The 20,919-nt window shown below is 47.9% G+C and overlaps 1 protein-coding gene across 1 annotated transcript in view; it reads right to left on the bottom strand.

Moving 5' to 3' along the window:
• The window catches only part of FAM185A (family with sequence similarity 185 member A), a 221,291-nt gene extending 207,876 nt beyond the window's left edge, over positions 1–13,415 (bottom strand). The window contains exon 1 of the mRNA XM_078679353.1: positions 12,839–13,415. Within this exon, the coding sequence (XP_078535479.1) occupies positions 12,839–13,283 (445 nt within the window). The 5' untranslated portion in view covers positions 13,284–13,415. The remainder of the gene's footprint in view (positions 1–12,838) is intronic.
• Between the last annotated feature and the right edge of the window lie 7,504 nt (positions 13,416–20,919).

Below are 20,919 nucleotides of genomic sequence, written 5' to 3'. Positions count from 1 at the left end.
ATCAACCATGAAAGGAATCCACTCAGGGGCCCCCACAGACCCCTGCTCACCACACATCTACCACCGAGCCACCACCGCCATCGCACCCGAACTACAACGCACCATCAACACCACCTTCGAGACCGGCACCTTCCACGATGACTGGAAACGCGCCGAAGTCAGGGCCCTGCTCAAAAAGCCCTCAGCTGACCCCTTTGCGGCAAAAGTCGATGAGAAGACCATCAACGCAGAACGGACAAGGTTCATCCAAAACAACGCCATCATCAACCCTTCCCAATGGGGATTCCGCAGCAACCACAGCACTGAGACCACCCTACTCGCCGCCACAGACGACATCCGCACCCTCCTAGACCAAGGCTACACCGCAGCCCTGATTCTACTCGACCCGGCAGCAGCATTCGACACCATCTCACACCACACACTTGCAGCTATACTACACGACGCCGGCAGACAAGGAAACGCCCTCGACTGGATCCGATCGTTCCTCACTGGCAGAAGTCAAAGGGTCAGACTCGCCCTCTTTGTCTCCCAACCCACGGAAATCAACTGCGGAGTCCAACAAGGTTCATCGCTCGGAAACTCCCTATCGGCATGGAACAACACCTGGTGGCCCATCGCCATCCGCTGCCCCCCGACCCCTGCGGACCACACCAGAAAACACGGCATCATACTAGACTCCTCCCTCTCCATGCACAGACAGGCCAAAGCCGTCGCCTCCAGCTGTTACAATACCCCCTGCATCATCCGTAAGACTTCCACATGGACCCCCCCCCCCCAAATCAAAGAAGACAGTCACCCATGCACTCATCACCAGCAGGCTGGACTACGGAAACGCCCTCTACGCCGGCATAAACAAGTCTCTACTCTGCAAGCTCCAGGCGACACAAAACACCGCAGCCAGACTTGTCCTTGTTATACCTCGACACGAGCACATCAGCCAACACCTATGGAAGCTACACGGTCTTCCCATCGAGAAAAGAGTCACCTTCAAGATACTAACCCACGCCTACACAACACCGGATCCCAATACCTCAATGATAGAATCAGCCTCCACGCACCGAAAAGAAACCTCCGATCCGCCAACTTCGTCCTTGCCGAAACCCCACGCATCCACAGAGCAAAAGCAGGGTGAACAGCCTTCTCCTACATCACGGCCAAGACCTGGAACAAGCTCCCAATTGACATCAGACGTGCCCCATCCCTGACCGCCTTCAGGAAGGCTCTCAAGACCTGGCTCTTCGGCTGAACTGAACTGCTAAACCACCCCCCAAGCGCCTTGAGACCCTCACGGGTGAGTAGCACGCTTATAATTCCCTGAATGATAGATTGATTGAATTATCACTGGTCACTGGAACACTTACTGGGTTATGACTTTTGTTGTTAACTGCAGTAGACTTACTCCGAACCTGCTATGGGACTTGCATGACTGTTGGCGGCATCCAGCCTTGCTGTAGTGGCACCCAGCATACTGGTTTTGCTTGGAAGAGCTCAATATAAGATGATGGCTGCGAATACTCACTCTATTCAAAAGTACTTAAGAGTTTTGCTGGTAACATCCGCCCCTGTGTGTTACCCATCACATTCTATTAGACTGTGATTGTTATCTTAATTCTGTCATCTCCGCCAGAGTGCAAAGGGGTTATGGGAGGGGGGATTGCATCGTCCATGCTAAGTTGGTGCCTGCATGGCGTGGGGGGGGTATGTTTTTGTTCTTTCTGACTATGCAGTGAACACACACAGTGTATTTGTCGTTCAAGATTTGCGTGATCACCTGGATGGGGCTTTGTGGAGCAGGATATATGTAGACATCACATTTATGACAGGGATGCATTGCCATGATAGAGTATAGCGGAAGCAGAGTTCGTCTGCTTACCTGGAATATTAGGGTTCTAAATGATTTTATAACGTTGTGAAAGGAAGCTGCATACCTATCAAGGAATGAGATTGACATAGCACTATTACAGAGTCCCATTTTCTAATAGGCAGTAGTATGCTTACACGCAGGTGCCTGCACGGCCACTTTCATGTTGCGGGGTTCACAACCCATGCCAGGGGAGTACTTACCTGGGTCAACCCGAAATCAGGGATTAATCTAGCCCCATAATGCCAGATTCCGACTCATCCAGTATTGCATAACACATAGAGCCTATCTGACGCCGGTCAAAATAAATAAATACTTTGACCGCACAACGCCAAATTCGAGTAGGGGGCGCTCTTGGGGTGGACAGGCTCAAAGTAGCATTTTATAAAGAATTCAAGGCGTTCTTGACCCCACATTTGATTACACTATTTGAGGAGATGGGGGAGGATGGGACGATATCCCCCCTCAATAAGAGAAGCTCCTTTGTCACTTTATTAAAACCAGGTAAACCTCCGGACAAATGTTCGTCCTTTAGGCCCTTATCACTCCTGAATGTTTACACTAATCTCCTTGCGAAGATCTTGGCTAATCGGCTTGCCTGTTGGTGCCATTAATGGTGGACCAGAGCAGTCCCAGAGCGCAACTTGTCATACAATTTGAGAATGTTTTTGGTGGTCAAAACGGCAGCAGTCTTTCTGGATGCAGAAAAGGCCTTTGATTCTGTGGAATGGAATTTTATGTATGCAATACTGAGACACATGGGGGTAGGGGTAATTTTCCTTAGATTGGTGGAGGTGCTGTACAGCTCTCCTGCGGCTCGGATATGAGTTGATTACATAGTCACAACCCCTTTTAGAATGTCGAGAGGCACTCAGCAGGGGTGCCCGCTATCCCATTTCTTTATGCCTTAGTGGCTGAGCCCCTTGCATGTGCCTTACGGGAATCTCACGCCCATAGGGGGTTTAGATTTCCTAAATATAACCTCATTGTGTCTGCATATGCAGATGATATGCTGTTGTATGTTAGGGACCAGGAGACCAACCTGACTCCGATCCTAGATGAGGTTGTGCGTAACGGGGAAATGTCCGGACTTAAAATCAACTGAACTAAGTCGACAATCTTTCCTTTATCTCCAGCTATGGTGCCTGTTGGCCTGGACTACCCCCTACAGTGGACGGCTGACCCGATCAGTTATTTAGGCATACAAGTACATTCGGATTCGGACCTGGTCCTCAGCAAATACTACAGCAAAGCAATCACCGGACTAGAGGAAGAAGTGAATAGGTAGATCAGCCTTCCCGCTGTCCTTATTAGGACGCATATCCTTAACCCCCTGGCTGCGGCCGGAATTCTGTGTCTGTGCGGCACATTCCGATCGCGGGCGTGGTCATGACGGCTCCCAGCCGTCATCAGCACACACTCACTGTAACTCATGATGGCTGGGAGCAGTCATCAGCACCGAACGGGTTAAATAAGATGATGGTACTTCCCAGATTCTTATTTTTATTTCTGAGTATCCCGAATGTGCTACCTGGGCACATTTTTAAGACAATTCGCTCTCTATTGATGAGATTGGCTTGGGCAGGGAAACAACTGCCCGTCAAGTGGGACGTTCTCACACTGCCATACTCTATGGGAGGAATGGGGGCTCCAGATCTGGAGGTATATTATAGAGAGGCGCAGGGCTCGCATGCTTTCCACTGGATCCACGAGGAAATGTGTCCTCCTCATTTACTAATTGAAAAGGTGGCTGCAGCTCCTGATTCCCTTTCACTGCTACTGTTTCGGGCCCCCCTCAGAGGTTCTGGTGTCTTGGACTCTGTTAACTCGCTGGTACATGCATGGCAAAATCTGCTGAAGAGGCAGGAGGGCACCATTCTATATTCTCGCATGACCCCGATTGCGTGGTGTCATAGGCTGCCGATAAGTGGGTAGAAGGGGGTGGCAAAGGCTCTTGCGATGCTTGATATCACTGAGGTAGGAGCCTTGTTCGCAGAGGGCAAGGCACTGGGATGGGATGAGTTCGATATTAAAGGGTGTGAATATACACCTCTTGCTCGTTTTCAATTTTATAGAGTGAGACACACATTGTGCAAATTGTTGGCCGATGACATGTCGGAGCCGCCCGAGCTGGAGGCACTATCTCACCTACTGCGCTGCCCAACCAGCAGAAGGATTGTTTCTATTGTCTATGATATAATGCAGGATTATAGAATAAATCACTATACTAAGGCCAGATTAGAATGGCAGACTGATCTGGGGTGGCACTGTCTGGGGGTATTGCTGCAAGGTTACACCACACGGATTTCTGAATGGGAGGCATCACCTGATTCATTTTAAATATCATAATAGTGTCTATCACACGCCGGTACAACGGTTTCGATATGGCCTATGGGATTCTGCAGACTGTGAGAGATGTGGGGCCGGCTCGGCAGGGTTTCTACATATTGTCTGGATGTGCTCGGTGATAGCGAAGTTCTGGGACCAGATCTTCCAAACATTGAACAAAATCACCAGTCTTTTGATTACAATGGACCCACTGCTGGCGTTGCTGTGGTATACTGGGAAATTGCTCAAAAAGGCACGAAAGCTCATAGGTATGGGATTGTTGCTTGCCAAAAGCGGGATTATTATCTGCAAAAATAATTTAGGTCCATTCCATTTATTGAATTGTTATGTAATACAATGCTAGTGAAGGTCAATGTTATGCTTGGAGTGCGCCGTGAGAGGTGGAGCTTGGGCTGGTAATGTGGCTATGCAATGAAAGAGATGTCACATTTGTATAATATGAGGCGAATTTGCTCTATAATTGTTCATGATGTGTGTACACTGTGAGTTGCAAATGGTCACTGTATTTATATGCTTTATTCTTTTCAATAAAACCAAAAATAAAAATAAAATTATCAAAATAGATAAAAGGCGTCGTCATTTACAATGCCAATAGCTTAAAGTCTTGCAAATGCTAGACCTTTTGCATTGCAAATGCTTGTTTTTTTTTTACATTTGTGGGCCTGTTTTACTATCTAGTGGGCCAGTTTTTACTGTTTATTTCCCACATATTACCACAAACATTGCTTGTAGCAAGCATAAATACATGCAGTCACCCATTTCTTGAAAAACACCTATAAAACCTCTCTTTACAAGTTCAAAACTGCCCCGGCTTTGCAAATGAGGACATTTTTTTAACTATCTGATTTACTAAAGGGAGCCAGTTTTATATTGGTGCCTGTGCCAATTTTCTGTCCTAGTTCTACCCAGCACCCAATACGGGGATACAAAGATAGCACCGGTCATTGAGCGCCTTTGACAAGCAAGTGTGGCATCTGGAAAACAACACAGCTGAAGAAGAGCAGATAAATTCACTCTTTATCTGGGTCACACTAACCACCTCTACCACCAGTAACTGTACTTATAAGACACCATATATACATATAGGACAACAATCTCCGATGATAAAATGTATACCGCCCCTGCCCAAAAATTGTCACATCATGCACAGGTTTCTAATTGAAAATGGTTCTGTAATGTACAACGTTCCACGTTTTTAATACTGTGGCGTGGTAATCAGTAATCGAGTCATACGGAAAACATTGCCTATCATCAATACCAGAGCGCTGGCAGCCTTCACGGCTGTACATGGTGGGACTTTAGACTCACTGCCACCCTCCAGTATAGCTCAGTACAGAAAAGGCCATCTTTATATCAATGTTGGCTCTGACCTCTCTGCTGGAAGGGTGGGATAATTCGATGTACCCAGGCCTCCTCAATGGGAGACTGCTGGGGTCAGCTGCTTCGAAGTGCAAGGCTCTATGCACAAGATGCAGCGGTTACCACCTAAAGCGGAGGTTAAGAAACACACTTCCCTCCACTCATTCTACCCCTCTACCCTTTTGCCACAGAGCAGACCTAGTTCCAAAGAGCAGCAGTGCGTTTTACTGAGAACGTTTTATTGTAGCAGAAGCATTTAAAAATTGAGGTGCTGCATTTGACACAATGTAAAAAGAACAATTGATGGACAGAATGCTGAACAATATCAAACATTCACCCCATTACAAAGATCCTGCCCTAAATCCATAATGTGTGTGTCTTTTGCTTTCTCGCCCTAAGTGTGCTGGTCAAGCTAGCCTGGCTGATGAGGGGCGATATAACAAAACCGGTTCCAGGACGCTTGTTTCTTGTCCAGGGAAGACCTGGCTTGGCTGTTCTGGCTGGACTGTTCCCATGAGAAGTAGTATCATTGATACTAAAAAAAAGGCATGACGTGCAGTCATCTAACTTGGTCAGTAAGTACAAACTGTATTTTTTGTAAAAACAAGTTCACATTGTAAGGTGCAATAGAGACAAGCTGTTTTGCCATAAATCAAAAGATTAATTAAATCAAGTGGTGAGGCTCGGATTAGAACAAAGGTACAGAGGTTCAAAAAAAATAAAAGCAAATCAGTCAAGATTTGGCATCTGCGCTCATTCTTTGTAGGTATGTGGCATAGTCAAGTGTCAAAAGAGTTGGCTGTGAAGGATGGAGGTTCCTATGTACGGAATAGGACAACAAAGCACTGTACACAAAGGAAAGGGTTATGGGGTAGTTGGCCGTACGACGAAATGTGCATAGGGTAGGAGATGTCTCTTCTATGTTGGACCCAGGTAGGAGCTTGGCAGTTCCACTGTGATGACAAAGGACGCTTAAAATTCGAATCCTGGCTTGAACAGATTTCATGACAAACGTTGCCAACTGGATGAAGAACAACTGCCTGGAGCTGAACACAGACTAGACAGAAGTACTGAACGTTGGCAACAGCAGCAACACATGGAACAACTCCTGGTGGCCATCCGACCTAGGACCTGCACCCACTCCCTCCAACCACACCAGAAACCTCTGAATCATCATTGAGAACAAGCTCTGCATCAAATCACAGTTCAACGCCGTCTCCGCCGCCTGTTTCCTCTCTCTGAGCATGCATGTAAGATCTTCAAGTGGCTACCTCTACACATGAGACGCATTATGACATAAGCCCTCATCACCAGCCAACTGGACTACTGCAATGTTCTCTATGTAGGAATCGTCGCACACCTTCTACAGAGACTTCAGATCATGCAGAACACTGTAGACTGACTCATCCTATGCCTTCCCCAACGAACCCACATCACACCCTACCTCAGGAAACTCCACTGGATCCCTGTACAGAAGAGATGCCAATTCAAGCTGCTGACCCACGAACACAAGGCTCTACACAACTAAGGGCACACCTACATTAACCACCACCTAAATTTCCACCAACCATTGAGAAGAATATGCGCCGCATCCCTTTCACTTGCCCATACACCCTATATCTACTGAAGCCGAAGTGGAGAACGCTCTCTCACATAGCAGCAAAGATCTGGAACAGCCTCCCCACGCACCTCCGTACCATCAGCTCACTTTCGGAATTCCGAATGTCCCACAATGCCTGGCTGTTCGAATAAGCCGCCGGCTCCTGCAAGTGCTTGGATACCCTATCGGGTGATTAGCCGTGCTTTATAAATCCTGATTGATTGTGTGATCCTGGGCAGATCACTCAATCTCACTGTGCTTCCGTTCCCATAGCTGCCAACTTTGGAAGATCTAGTAAGTAGTAACTGTACACATAAAAGTAGACATTTACTCCAAAATGCCTGCTCCATCTCCTTTTTAAATAATGTTGTTGGTTCAAAAGTTGCCGTTTCTCATATGTCATACTCTTCATTCTGCCCCAGTCGTTGAAACACTAAAAGTATTAAATAGCTAAATTATTGAAATCTCTCCAGTCCATAAACACAGCTGTCTTGTTAACACCAAAGTACTCCAGGACTGGGTGTTGAAAATGATCAGTGAATTCTCCAGGGTTGACATAGGGCCAGGATAGGGGTTGTTATTGCCAAAGCTATTCTTCAGTGTGCAAAGGTTCATTAGGAGGGTGGGAGCGTTGTAATTCCACCCTTGGAATAAAGATCTGCTCGGCTATGTCAGTCCTAAGCAAGCAATTTGAACTTGCAGAATTTCCTCTAACGTTCTTTAATTTTTCAGACTTCAAAGAGACACTCTGGGGGGGAGGAGCCAAGCTCGCGAGCGTAATGGTCGCCTTTTAGCTCGGCTCCCGCAGCCCTCCGGCCTGATTGCCTATCCTGTCTACTATCCTGTCCGGAGACGACACATTATCGGGGAATTGGAAACAGAACACCTTGTTTGTACTTACCATTTGGCCCGGAGATTTCAACGTGCAGCGGCTCCGAAGTTGTGCCCTCCGCAAGATCGGGGCCTCCGTGGAACCTAGACCGGGACCTAGCCGGTGGGATCCGACGGCTCTCGGCCCCGGCCGAGAGCGTGAACCAATGATGAGAGCCGTTGTGCGAAAATCCAGGCGATCCTGATCCGGGCCTGCCCTGGTGACCGTGCGGCTGATGTGGGTGAGATGCACCGGGGACTGATTCTGTGAAGGGGTCCTCCCCCCGCCGCTGCTTTGTCCGGCGGCCCTGTTCCTCTGCGCCCGGACTCTGCTTGCTGGGGGCGCCGGTGCTGGTGTAGGCAGGGACCCGTATTGGGCGGACATCCTTTCGGCACCAAGGCTGCCATTGCTGGGACCCCCGGAGATCTGTAAAGTCCTACATTTTTTAACTGTTTTTCCGGGGGTTGTGGAGGGCGGCGACTGGGCTGACTTCACGAAATGGCGGCCGACCCTCTGAAACAAGAATCGCCCTGTGGCGGCGGGCTTGGGTTGCCTACTTGCGCGGGGGTCTGGTCTGGTGAGCGTGAGCTTACGGTCAGAGATATCCTGGAAGCTCTGAGATCCCTGCGCGCATCCCTGGCCCCCGATGTCCCTGTGGGTCCGCCACGATCTGCCGCCATTTTGGGCAGCCGTTTCTTCTTGCCGCCCTCTTGTTTCAGTGACTCCATTGGCTCGCCCCCCTTGATTGCTGCAAGTGTTGCTGCCGCTGATCGAAGATCGTTTTGTGTGCCGGTGACTTTGGAGCTCCCTGTTTTTCGAGGTTCTGACCCCGGGGACTTGGACATTGTGCCGCGGCCCTGTCCGGCATGGATGCCTGGAACTATTGGTGGACTGCCGCCTGCACCTGCTCCGATGGCTTTGCCTTTGTCTATCATAGCGACCCCCTCGCCCTCCCCAGCGGCGAAACTGAACTCCTGTTTTTCATCATCCGTGCTGCGATTGCTGATGCATCTAAACTCTCTGTTTGGACTTCTGCTCCCTTGCGGACCGATTTACCCCCCATGTTGTTATGGTAGTCACCATTTTTTTCGACTGTATGCTGGTCTTGTATTTAGTATCTCATTTTACACTGTCATGTGGTGGGTGGGATTTGTGGTTCGGAAGGGATGGGGGTGATATGCACGACTCTTGGTTGATTCTTGGTATACGACTTAGTGGCGCAGTTGTTTGTACTCGTGGAGCGGTGGGAGGTCCCCTTCTCTGTACGTTTTATGGCGCTTGATGGGGTGTCGTCCTGGTCTGTTTTTGCTGTGATTGTCTGGTTGGGCGTAGGGCGGCGGCCGACCATATTGATTGCTGTTCTTATGCTCCTCCCTCCCGTTTTCTTATTTCCGTTTCTGTTTCTTTTTTGTCTCGTTCTTCTCTCTTTCCTTCTCGCTATATTTCGGGTTCTGGTTTAGGGCGACAGGCACGCTGTCTGAAGGGTAGGCCATAGCCTTCTACAGGGGTGCAGGGTGGGATGGGTGGGTTGGGTTCTATTTGTTGTTTGTTTTATGGTTCTATGGCCCTTTTGTATCTCCTTTTCGTAAAGCCGCGTCTGTCCCGGCCTCCCGTGGTGTGTTCGGGGTGGGGTGTGTGGCGTCGTTAACCCTCCTCTTATGGTTCGGTTGCTTTTCTTCTCGATCGCTGTACCCTCACTGGTGCTGATACTCCTGTTGTCTCCTGTATTCCCGCCACGGGACACCTGTGTCGACGTGTCTTCTTTCCTTCGTTTTTATATTTCATTTCTTTTTTCCTTCTCTCATTGTTCCACCTTGTCCTCCTCCCCTCCCCCTCCTTCCCCCCCTCTTCCCCCTCTTTTCCTCGTCCCCTCCCCCCTCCCTCCTTTTTCCTAGAGGTCACTATGACGGGCTAGTTTTGATGTGCTGTTTCTCCGATCCCTCTGTTCTGGCTTAGCTGTGGTTTGGGTGGTGGGCATGTGACGATGATAATGCTCAGGTGTCGATTATGTCTCAATTATCCTGATCTTCTTGTGTGCATTGTGTTGTCTCTCCTGTACTGCGGCCCCTTACCCCCTTATTGACGCTGAGGCTGGTTCTGGGACATCGGACGTCTCTATATTGAAAGTGAGCCTGTCGTACGCCTTATCCCCATATTATAAAATTAACCTTTTTTTGCTCCTGTGTTTTGGCCCTCTGGTTCCTAAGTCTCTTCTCCCCTTTTTACGATTGTACTGCCTCTGCTTCTTGCTGATTGATTCTGTAAGTTTGCCTTGGAACCTCTGATTGCTTTACACATTGCGGCCGGCCGGTTTGGTTGTAGGCCTAGAATTGTATATCCTTTTGATGCCAATAAAGGTTTTACAAAAAAAAAAAAAAAAAAAAAAAAGAGACACTCTGGGGCATATGTACGAGCCCCTATCGCCACCACAACGTCACATATCGACGATGTGGTGGCAATAGGGACTGCGCCTTATTTACAAGGCAGCGTTAAGCCACTTAACGTGGCTTACTGCTGCCTTGTAAATAAGGCCCCCTTTCACTCTATGGTTAGCGTGAAAGGGGTGGGCAGTGGGTGTTACGGTGGGCGTTCCACCGCAACACCCATTCATTATGATGCAGCCCCCTATGTACAAGGGTGGCATACAAGGGAGGAAGCACCACAATAAAACCAGGTAAAACCTGGTCTTAAGTTGGCGAAATGAGGAGAAATGCATTATTTTTCCTTGTTTTTGCTTTTTCCATGTGTGCTGCCTTGTGCAGCACACATGGAAAAACGCAAAATGCCATGGATTGTTTATGTGCAGGAAGGTGTCCCTTCCTGTACATAAACAAACCTAAAAAAATGCCATTATGACTTTCATGTGTGCTGCATGAAGCAGCACACATGACAGTGACAGACTGGCATTTTAGGATTGTTTATGTGCAGGAAGGGACATCTTCCTACACATAAACAATCCTTCCCTCCGCGGTGCAAGGGTGCCTGCGTTGGCGCTATGTTGCTACGCTTAGTGCCATCGCAGGGGGAAACACAAAGCTGCACCACATTCTTGTAAATATGATGCAGGCTTGCGTTTCAGAAGTGGAAGATAGAGGCGTTAAGCCAGGAAGGCCAACGCCTCACTCCGCAACTTCCTTGAACATATCCCCCACTGTTCTTTAAGTCATGTGCTGCATGTTGCAAGATGTATTGTTAGCTTACAGCCCGCCCATTGCCTACCATATGTTGGGTTTATTGTTACTCTCATTTGCTTGCATATCTGCTCCTGTTGCATTTTGTTCCCCTTTTTGTGTTTGTCTTCCTCTGGAGCATGGACACATTATTTGTGTTCTAATGCTCGCTCTTCAAGCAATACTTTTTTCTTTTTAAGCACTCTTCTAGAGTACATGTATTTCCCAGCGCATTCTTGTCTACTACTCCCCCTCTGTCATGCTGGCTTTTGTTGCTCTTTCACCACCCATGTGTGCCAGCTCCACATTCCTCCACCAGCACCACATTTTTATCTTTTGTTCGTTTGCTTCCCACTACCCACTCTCACATGATGCTTCCTTCGCACCCTCATTGTTGCTTCCCTCCACACACATCCTGTGTTGCTTCCACCACCACCCACGCCCCATGTTGCTTCTGCACACCCATGTTTCTTCCACTTCCCACCAGCTCCCGGTGTTGCTTTCAACACTTTTTACCTCGTGTTGTTTCCAAAAATAATAAATAAAAACAGGATTTTCCGCATTTTTTCTTTTCACTAAGCACGCTTACAATATGATGTGGCTTTTAAAAAATTGTTTAAACATGCTGCTTAGCATCAGGGATACTGTGCAGCATGACAAAAAAACGGTAAAGCCAGTAAGTCTCAAAGGTGATACCTTTTGGCTTTACCAATGCTTATTTTAATTCCCATGTTTCTCGTGTATAGCCAAAGCCTCGTCATTTCACTTTAATGAGGGTATATGTAAAGGAGAAGCCTCAAAGATCAAGCTACAGATAATGGTGTCAAATAAACACTCACCAATCATCGGTAGCAAATAACAAAGATACATATTTGCATATATGGCTTCTAGGCTAGGTTAAGTGCCCTTGCACCAAAGCAGTTTCCTTAATAAGAGTATTAAAAATGTTAATAAAGCACCGGAATATGTATGTAGATTAATTTGTCTTTGAAAGAGTAACTATAAGCACACCTGTCATGTTTGCAGTGTTACGAGAAATAAAGACATACAAACGTAGACAGAAACAAGCCCATAATAAAACTAAAAACATGATTAATTCCAGATTGGGTTTAAGTATATCATGGAGTCTATTGTGTGTGGGGTTTTTTAACTTGCAGTATTTTCTAAAAGGAGATGCAAATATCCTAAGAATTAAAATGCATGGAAAACTCAAAACTGGAAGTGCTACTCATACGAAGGAGCAAGTTCATATCACTACATTATACACATAAAAACATCAAGCCACAAATACTAAAGAGTGGGATCTGACATGGGATAATCCCAGAGGTATTAGCTTGTCCCGTATCAGATGTGCTTAGTTTACCTAGCCATATGTTTTCGCTGCATTCTTTTATTGCAGCCTTGTTATTGTCATTATGAGCAGAACACAACTTTATTCAAAGATAAACTGAGGTGGATACCCCAGTTTTCTTAACTTGTTATTTAGTAGGTGCCCTACGTGGGATCCAAACGTCACAGGCAGAGATATAATAATGTAAACGTGTACACTACCAAATTGGCAACTATAGCTCTCTTAGAAGGCTTGAAGGTCTATGCTCTTAAAGCTCCAGCTCTGCTGCTTCACGTACCAAACCTGGCAGGCGTGCACACCTCCACCTGGCTCTGGCTGTCGATGTGCTCAGAGAGGATGCTCATCCGTTTGGCCGACTCGTTGTACTTAACCTCGAGGTCCTTCAGGTCCAGGCCCTGCGGCAGAGGCCGGGGCGCCCCGCTGACCGTGACGAACACCCTGTCCCCGTTTGGGTAGGTGACAGGGTCCAGAGCCCGCACCCGCACGTGGCAAGGCAGCTCCACCAGCAGGCGCCCGACGGGACTGACCACCAGGGTCCACTGTTTCAGGGGCAGGTTCTTGGGGGAGCTGGCATGCAGCCTGCAGGGCACAGCCCGGGGCAGGCGAGGGTAGGTGGGCGACGGCCGGTAGACCGTGGCACTGCCTAGCAGTGTGTGCAGGGAGCGCTGCAGGGCGCCATTCAGCGCCGGTATTAGGGGGGTCATGGGGAAGGTAAGAGCCATACCTGCGACCTGAAACGATCACAGACTGGTCGGAGATATGTTTCTTCTACATGTGCAACATGTTTGCCACTCCTAGGAAGAGCAGCATTCGTAGGAGAACACTTCCGTAAATCGAAACTTCGGGTCGGAAGTACTAACCAATCGCGTGCTTCTGCCAAGTTTGTCATCCAATGACAAGCAGCTTCAGTGACTGTCCTATCATAAACTGGTTAGTAAGCACAGCGACATAAGCCCGTGTGCGCCTGGATATGGAAAGAAGCGCAACCAACCTTAAAAAGACTGAAACAAGCTAAACGTGGAGAGAAACATTGTTTGGCTCTTTGGCAGACCACAGACATGGAACCAGCAGTCGAAGTGCATAAAGAAAAGTAGCATGGGAACTGCAAGTGTTGTGGCGAATGTGGGGGTGGGGTCAGAGATATGGCTACAATGTCGAACTATTTTGTAACTATTTTGCTTTCCCTTCAACTACTTGTAAACGTACATAACATATCTTCCACACACCTTTCATAAGAAATAAATGCAACTTAAATGTATTCTCTGGAGATGCATTTTTCTGGTATGACTGCTCGGTTTATTAATGCAATCAATTCTATGTCAGGACAGGAGGCTCCGATTATGCTTTCTTATTTCTTTAATGAAATGCTCAGCAGCCAATAAAAATAACCAAAAACTACATTTCCCATGAACATTAGGGAATGACCATAGAAACTACAGTATAAAAGGTCCCAACATTAGTCCTTCTTCCTCTTTCTTTGCTGCTCCGCAGCCAGTTAAGTGTTTCTATATATTCATGCTTACTTGTTTGCTAAATGCTTGCTGTGCCTTGGTGTTTTCAGACTTGTGTTTGGCAAATTTCCACAGCGCGCTGCGTTCGCGCTCCGTTGGTACGCTCCGGCTCCAGTTGTTTCGTGTGTGAGCTTCGGTTTCGTGTCCGTTCGCCGTTTCATTGTTGGGAGCGTGTGCACACCTCCGTTTTCAGTCCGGGCGCTTGCTGATGCCTACGGACTTTGTGGAGCGGGAGCAGGGGTTCCGACTCGCACAGGGAGCGCGAGCGCTCTCGAGCCGGTTTCTGGTGTCAGGCGGCGGTCGCGCATGCGCGCTGCTTCTTTCCGGCGTCTGAGCATTCTCCTCAGCGCCGGTTGAGTGAAGGAGACGTTTTTCAACGCCCATGCCCACAGCCTGTCTCAGTTTAACCCCGTGTGACACTGGAGTCTGGTAAAGGCTTCGGTTGTGAACTAATAGCATAGGCTCTGCCTAGAGTGTATTGAACTGCGCAGGCTTTTTGCTCCCTCCACGCTTGAATTCCTTTGGAGTCAGGTTTGTGCCTGATCTATCATAAGCCTGCTGTGGGGTTTCACACTCCCCCCTTGACTTGTGTTTTTGACACTCCATATTCCTGTGGTCATCTGGTGGGCTCTTGATACTACTTTTAGGGTAGAATGGCAGACTACTATGACGCAGATGATGACTACTATTATGGGGATGAGGATGACAGCTCTTTGGAGCATAATTTGGTGGAGGAATTGGACAAAGGGGTCCAACAATCGGTTAATAAAGCACTGGTACGTGCAATTAATCCCCTCAAGCGTCATTTAAATATGTATGCGCAGCAACAAGGCTGGCTGCCTCCTCCTAAAAAATCCACGAAGTCGCCAGTTAATCCCCATAAATCTGACTTCCAGAGACTGGCCAAAACTTTGGCGGCTGCGCCTTCCAGTGCATCTGCTCCTCAGGATACTGATTCTGACAATGCTCATTCCTCAACGTCTTCAGATCTTGCTTCTTCCCCGCCAAAAAAGCGTGTCCGTAAAGAGCATTTTGTGGACGCTCCGGAACGTCCTTCGGTGCTCACTTTTGAGCCAGCGGATATCTTACATCCGAATTCATCTTCCTGGTTGCCTTCGCCTGCTGTTGCCGCCTACATTCAAGCACATATTCGGCAACCTTTTGAGGCTTCGGTCCGTGCTAGACTCCGTTCAGAATGTCCGAGGCCTGACCTCGCAGACCATTTAGCTGAGACGCCGGAGGTCGACCCTATGATGGTCACCTATTTGAAGAAATATGCTAAGGACCCGAAAAAGGGCCTTGACCGGTCTTGGCGGTCTTGTCAAGATAAGATGTTGGACATGCTTGGGCCTCTTACCAAGATTCTTGATCTAGGCTTTCAGGCGATGGAAGCCTCAACCCTTGTAGACCCGGACGAGTTGATTGAATGGGCACAAAGGGCGATCTGCCAATTGGGTAATGCCAATTGCGCTGTGTCTGCTGAACGGCGCAGGTCGATTCTTTTAAAACTGGATCCAAAGCTGTCCGAGTTGGTGACTTCGGAATCTGGTCCTGATGCACAGGGTCTCTTATTTGGACAGCCTTTCTTGAAAGAGCTTACAAAGTTTGTTTCCACATTCAGTGGCATTGACAAGGCGCAGGCGTCCTTGCGCCGGGCTATGCGTCCGGTTTTTGCCAAGGCCGGACGTGGTCGTGGACGCTCGTTCGGCCGTGGCTCCAATCAACAGTCCCACCGAGGTCATCCCTCTCATCGTGGTGGAGCGCACGACTCAGGATACTCCACCAGAGCTAACTTCTATCCCTCCCGCAAGGGGAGAGGACAATATGGAAAAGGCCGTCCCGGAGGACAACAAGGACACTACCAGGACTCCAACTCTGCAGGTGAGCCTGATTCATGCTTGCGATGTGATGTTGGGGGGTCGAATACAGTTTTTTCTCGAAAACTGGCGCATGATCTCCAACGATGCATGGGTGCTAGAAACAGTACAAGGGTTCAAGATAGAGTTCTATCACCCTGTGCATCAGATCCGTCCTCCCCCTTGTTTAAGTCTTTCCCTTCAAGATCAAGCTTGCCTCTCCGAGGAAATAAGTGTACTTCTCCAAAAAGGGGCAATTCTTCCAACCGACCGTCATCCGACGGGGTTTGCCAACTCAGTCTTTCTGGTCGAGAAGAAAGTAGGCGGATCTCGTCTAGTTCTCAACCTGAAAGACTTCAACGGTGGGGTGGTTTACCGGCACTTCAAAATGGAGGGCATCCATCTATTGCGGGATCTCCTGCGCGAGGGGTACTGGATGGTACGCCTGGATCTCAAAGACGCGTATCTGTCAATACCGATCTTCAGGCCCCATCGTCGGTTTCTCCAGTTTCAGTGGCGCGGAGTTTGGTACGAGTATCAGGTTCTACCGTTCGGCCTTTCGTCGGCACCATGGTGCTTCACGAAACTACTGAGACCAGTTGTGGAACATCTGCGAGCTCGGGGTGTCAGACTGATTATTTATTTGGACGATATTCTCCTTATGGCGGATTGTCCAATCCGGCTTCTGCAACATCTGGAGTGGTTCATCGGTCTTTTGCAATCTCTCGGGTTTCTGATCAATATTCCGAAATCGGTTTTGACTCCCACTCAAACTATAGATTTTCTGGGTTTCAAGATAGACTCCGTTGCTTGCCAGCTCCTCTTGCCCAGACAAAAGATTCGTTACATCATGAGGGAATTGACATCTATTATTTCCAAACAGACTGTGTCATTGAGATCGTTGGCACGTGTGGTCGGTCTGTTAGCGTCTTCAATTCAGGCGATCTTTCCGGGTCCTCTACATTACAGAGCAATGCAGCGTCTAAAGATCCAGCATCTCGGGAAAGGTCTCGGGTACTCGGATATGATTCCTCTGACGGAGGAAGTGAAGTGGGAGATGCAGTGGTGGCTAGACCACATGGAGGCCTGGAATGGTCGAGCCCTATTCGGTGCGTCGCCGGAACTGGTGGTGGAATCCGATGCCAGTCGATGGGGTTGGGGAGCCCGTTGCGGTCCTGTCTCGACGGGGGGTCGTTGGTCTCCTCAGGAGTTGTCGCTCCACATAAATTGTCTGGAACTCCTGGCGGGTTCTTTTGCGATCAAGTGTTTCTCCCCGCGTCAAACCAGTTGCTGCATTCTTCTCCGGATGGACAACGTGTCCGCAGTCCGTTATGTCAACAAGCTGGGCGGGACTCGATCCAAAGTGTTGGCGGAGATAGCCAAGGATTTTTGGCATTTTTGTCTGCAGCAGAGGATCACTGTTATTGCGGAGTATCTTCCGGGTCGCAGCAATCAAGTTGCGGATTGGCACTCCAGGCATCTTCGGGATTTCAGCGACTGGAGGCTTCATCCTCGAGTGTTCCGTTCCATTCTTCGGCGTTGGGGTCAGTGTCGCATAGACCTGTTTGCCTCTCGCCTCAACACACAACTACCGATGTTTTACAGTTGGAGACCGGATCCGCTAGCTCTAGCCATGGATGCTTTTCTTCAGCATTGGCCGTCGACTCTGTGCTATGCGTTTCCCCCATTCATGATGCTACCCAGAGTTCTGGCTTACACCAAATGGTTTCGAGCGGATCTGATTCTGATTGCTGCGCTCTGGAGGGCTCAAGCGTGGTTCCCGGTTCTCCTGGAGATGTGTTGCGAGCCACCTCTCCTTCTTCCCCAGAAGTGGAATCTGTTGTTGGATCCTCTCGAAGATCCGCATCCCCTGATTCTGTCAGGCTCTCTCCAGCTGCTGGTGTGGCGAATCTCGGGGATCGCTGGATGATCCCGGGCATTTCTAGCGACACTTCCAAATTCATTAGTGAGGCATGGTCTCCCAATACTCACAAGCGATACAAGGGGGCTTGGAAGCGGTGGTGTGATTGGTGTGCTCAACGGGAAGTTGATCCAGTTTCAGCGGATGTCTGTTTGATCATTAATTTTTTGGCGTCTTTGGCCTCTTCAGGTCTGGCTTATAGGACGGTCAATAATTTTCGTTCAGCTATTTCAGCTGGCCACGTCCAAATTGATGGCAAGCCAGCTGGGGAACACCCCTTCATTTCCAAATTGCTTAAAGGTATTCGTCTCTCGAAACCTCCCACTTCTAAGTATGTCTCTCTATGGGACGTTTCCCTTGTCCTGCGGTTCTTGGAGGCCTGGCCTTCCAATCTGTTTTTATCAAGAAAACAATTGTCCGCTAAGTTGACCATGTTACTGTGTCTTCTGTCTTGTAAACGTGTATCGGATGTCCGCGCTTTAGATCTTGCGGGTCGCAGTTTCACGCCTGAAGGTGTTTCTTTTCGCCTTTCCAGACGGACTAAGTGTAATACTACTCTCATTACTTATCCGTCTTTTCCCGCACATCCCAACCTTTGTGTTGTGCAATGCCTGAAGGATTATGAGGTGAGTACTGCTTCTTTACGTTCAGACATGCAGGGTCAATTGTTATTTGCCTTACAGAAACCATTTTGCCCTGTCACTCCAGCTACTCTGGCGCGCTGGGTGCGTTGGCTTATGTCCGAGGCGGGAATTGATGTATCTGTGTTTGGTGCACATTCTGCCCGTGGAGCAATGGCTTCTAAAGCTTTTTCCATGGGTGTTACTCTTTTTGACATTATGAAGGCCGCAGATTGGTCTTCTGATTCAGTTTTCAAAACTTTTTATTACAAGCCAATTGATAGTGTTGCTTCTGTGGTGGTGAAACAGCTTTAAACAAGCATAATCGGAGCCTCCTGTCCTGACATAGAATTCAAAATTTGCAAACATACGTGACAAGAATTTTCAATTCTATTAAGGACAAGGAGTCGAGGATTATCCCACCCATTGTATTTGATTTGCATTGTTATATTCTGCAATCTGTTTTGATGTTATTGCAAATCTTTTATTCCTTGTTCTTTCCCCCCCTGGATTGCTTTTGACTCTATTGCATTATTTGGATGTTACGGCTCTATATCTCTTTCAGGTTCAGACCCGAAGTAGAGTTTGCCGACTTCCTCCTGAAGTTCATCATTTTCCTGGTTCACGGACCCGGAGTTCTTCTACGGCCTGCTTCCAGATCCTTTGGATTTCTGCGGCATGTTTGGAGTTGTAATTGTTATTCTACATTGGATTGTATTTTGACCTTGAACTGTTTCCACAACAAAGAAAGAGGAAGAAGGACTAATGTTGGGACCTTTTATACTGTAGTCTCTATGGTCATTCCCATATGTTCATGGGAAATGTAGTTTTTGGTTATTTTTATTGGCTGCTGAGCATTTCATTAAAGAAATGAGAAAGCATAATCCTCGCCTCCTTGTCCTTAATAGAATTGAAAATTCTTGTCACGTATGTTTGCAAATTTTGAATTCCAAAGTCTGTGGGTGTAACGGGATGATCATTTATTTGAATCCTAATTGGTACACTGTGGAAATAGTGACTTGTATTTATAGTACTAAGTGGTCCAAGCCTGTGACAGAAAACCCTGTGAATAAGTCATTAATTACAACTATGTATTATATGCAATACAAGGTAGGCTGCACACCGTGTAAGTAAACTGTCTCAAATGTGCAAAAAAGATTTTACATGTTTACAGTGCTTTCAGAAGTTAAGTGTTTAATAATGTTTTGATTGTACCTACTACTAACCCTTTTATTGGATTACATTGAAAGGACACATTCTATCAAATAACGCCTATACCTGCAAACAAATGATCTTTAGATTAGCTGATTAACCAATTGCATATATTTACGTGTCTTTCAGGTTGCAGGTACTGTGGTGAGAAGGCTTGCTTCTTCTTTAGCTGCCGCTCCCTTCTCTCACTTAATGATATAGTAGTCACTGCTTCTCCTCTTTTAACCTGCTCCAACTCAATCGTTCTGGAATGGTTGTTTTTTAAGTACAAAGAACGGTAACAGTCCTATCAAGTATCACCATCGCGTGTGACTCTAACGCATTTCAGTGTGGTGGTCCGCATCACTGCACTGAAATGCTTAGTCACGCATTTATAAGGCCTCAGTAAACCTGTCAAGCTGGTGCGCTATATTTAGCATTGAGCAAAGCAGCATGTAGCGTGCTGCTTCGGCAGCCAACCTTACAGGGACTCTGTGCTGCAAGCCCAGGAGCTGGTTTAGCTGCGCAGGCTCCATGGCATTCGTCATTCACGTGACACAATGGCGTTAATAGGGAGAGTGCAAAAATGTGTTCCATATTTAGCCAGTGCCGAGATAGGGCGGGCCGCCCATGGCATGATGCGAGCATGCGGCAGTTCTCACGTAGTTTCTTAAACTTTGGCTGGAGTGGAGCTTCCGCCAGCCAGTATGGTGCGTGCAACCTGCAGCCTCTCATCAAGGTGCTGCTCGAGTCCTGACCAGAGTTGGACTAAGGCCGCTGCTGTGCCAAAGAGAGGGTTCACTTGTGCCTGCGGCCTCTCATCATGATGCCACACATGTCCGGACCGGGCCACAGCCGTGGCTGCCAGAGTCGAGTTTGGGGCCTGCAGCCGCTCATGCCGCTGGCCGCTCTGCCAAGCCCGTATTGTCTATTGTCAGGTAATGTGTAAATTTCAATGATATTTAATTTTAGTCATAATCTTCACTACTGTCATCTCACCTGATAAAGCAATAAACGATGAGACCTCTTCTTCAGGGAGTAAAACGTTCTTATCTAGCACCCCTTCGCGGTCATTGGTGCGCAATGAAAAACAAAGACCTGACTGTTGTTTATGACAATGCTTAGAATCGTAAATATTGGACAAGCAAGCACGTAGCTGCTTTCCTCACAATTTAACTTAGCTGCGTCATTGAAAAATAACTTCAACCTAATGAAAACCGAAGAGTTTTGTTTGTATCAAGAAAGCAGTTGGCTTCAGA

The sequence above is a fragment of the Lissotriton helveticus genome, chromosome 1_1, assembly GCF_964261635.1.
Source record: "Lissotriton helveticus chromosome 1_1, aLisHel1.1, whole genome shotgun sequence".
Classification (NCBI taxonomy): domain Eukaryota; kingdom Metazoa; phylum Chordata; class Amphibia; order Caudata; family Salamandridae; genus Lissotriton; species Lissotriton helveticus.
This window is presented reverse-complemented; position numbering and strand designations above follow the sequence as displayed.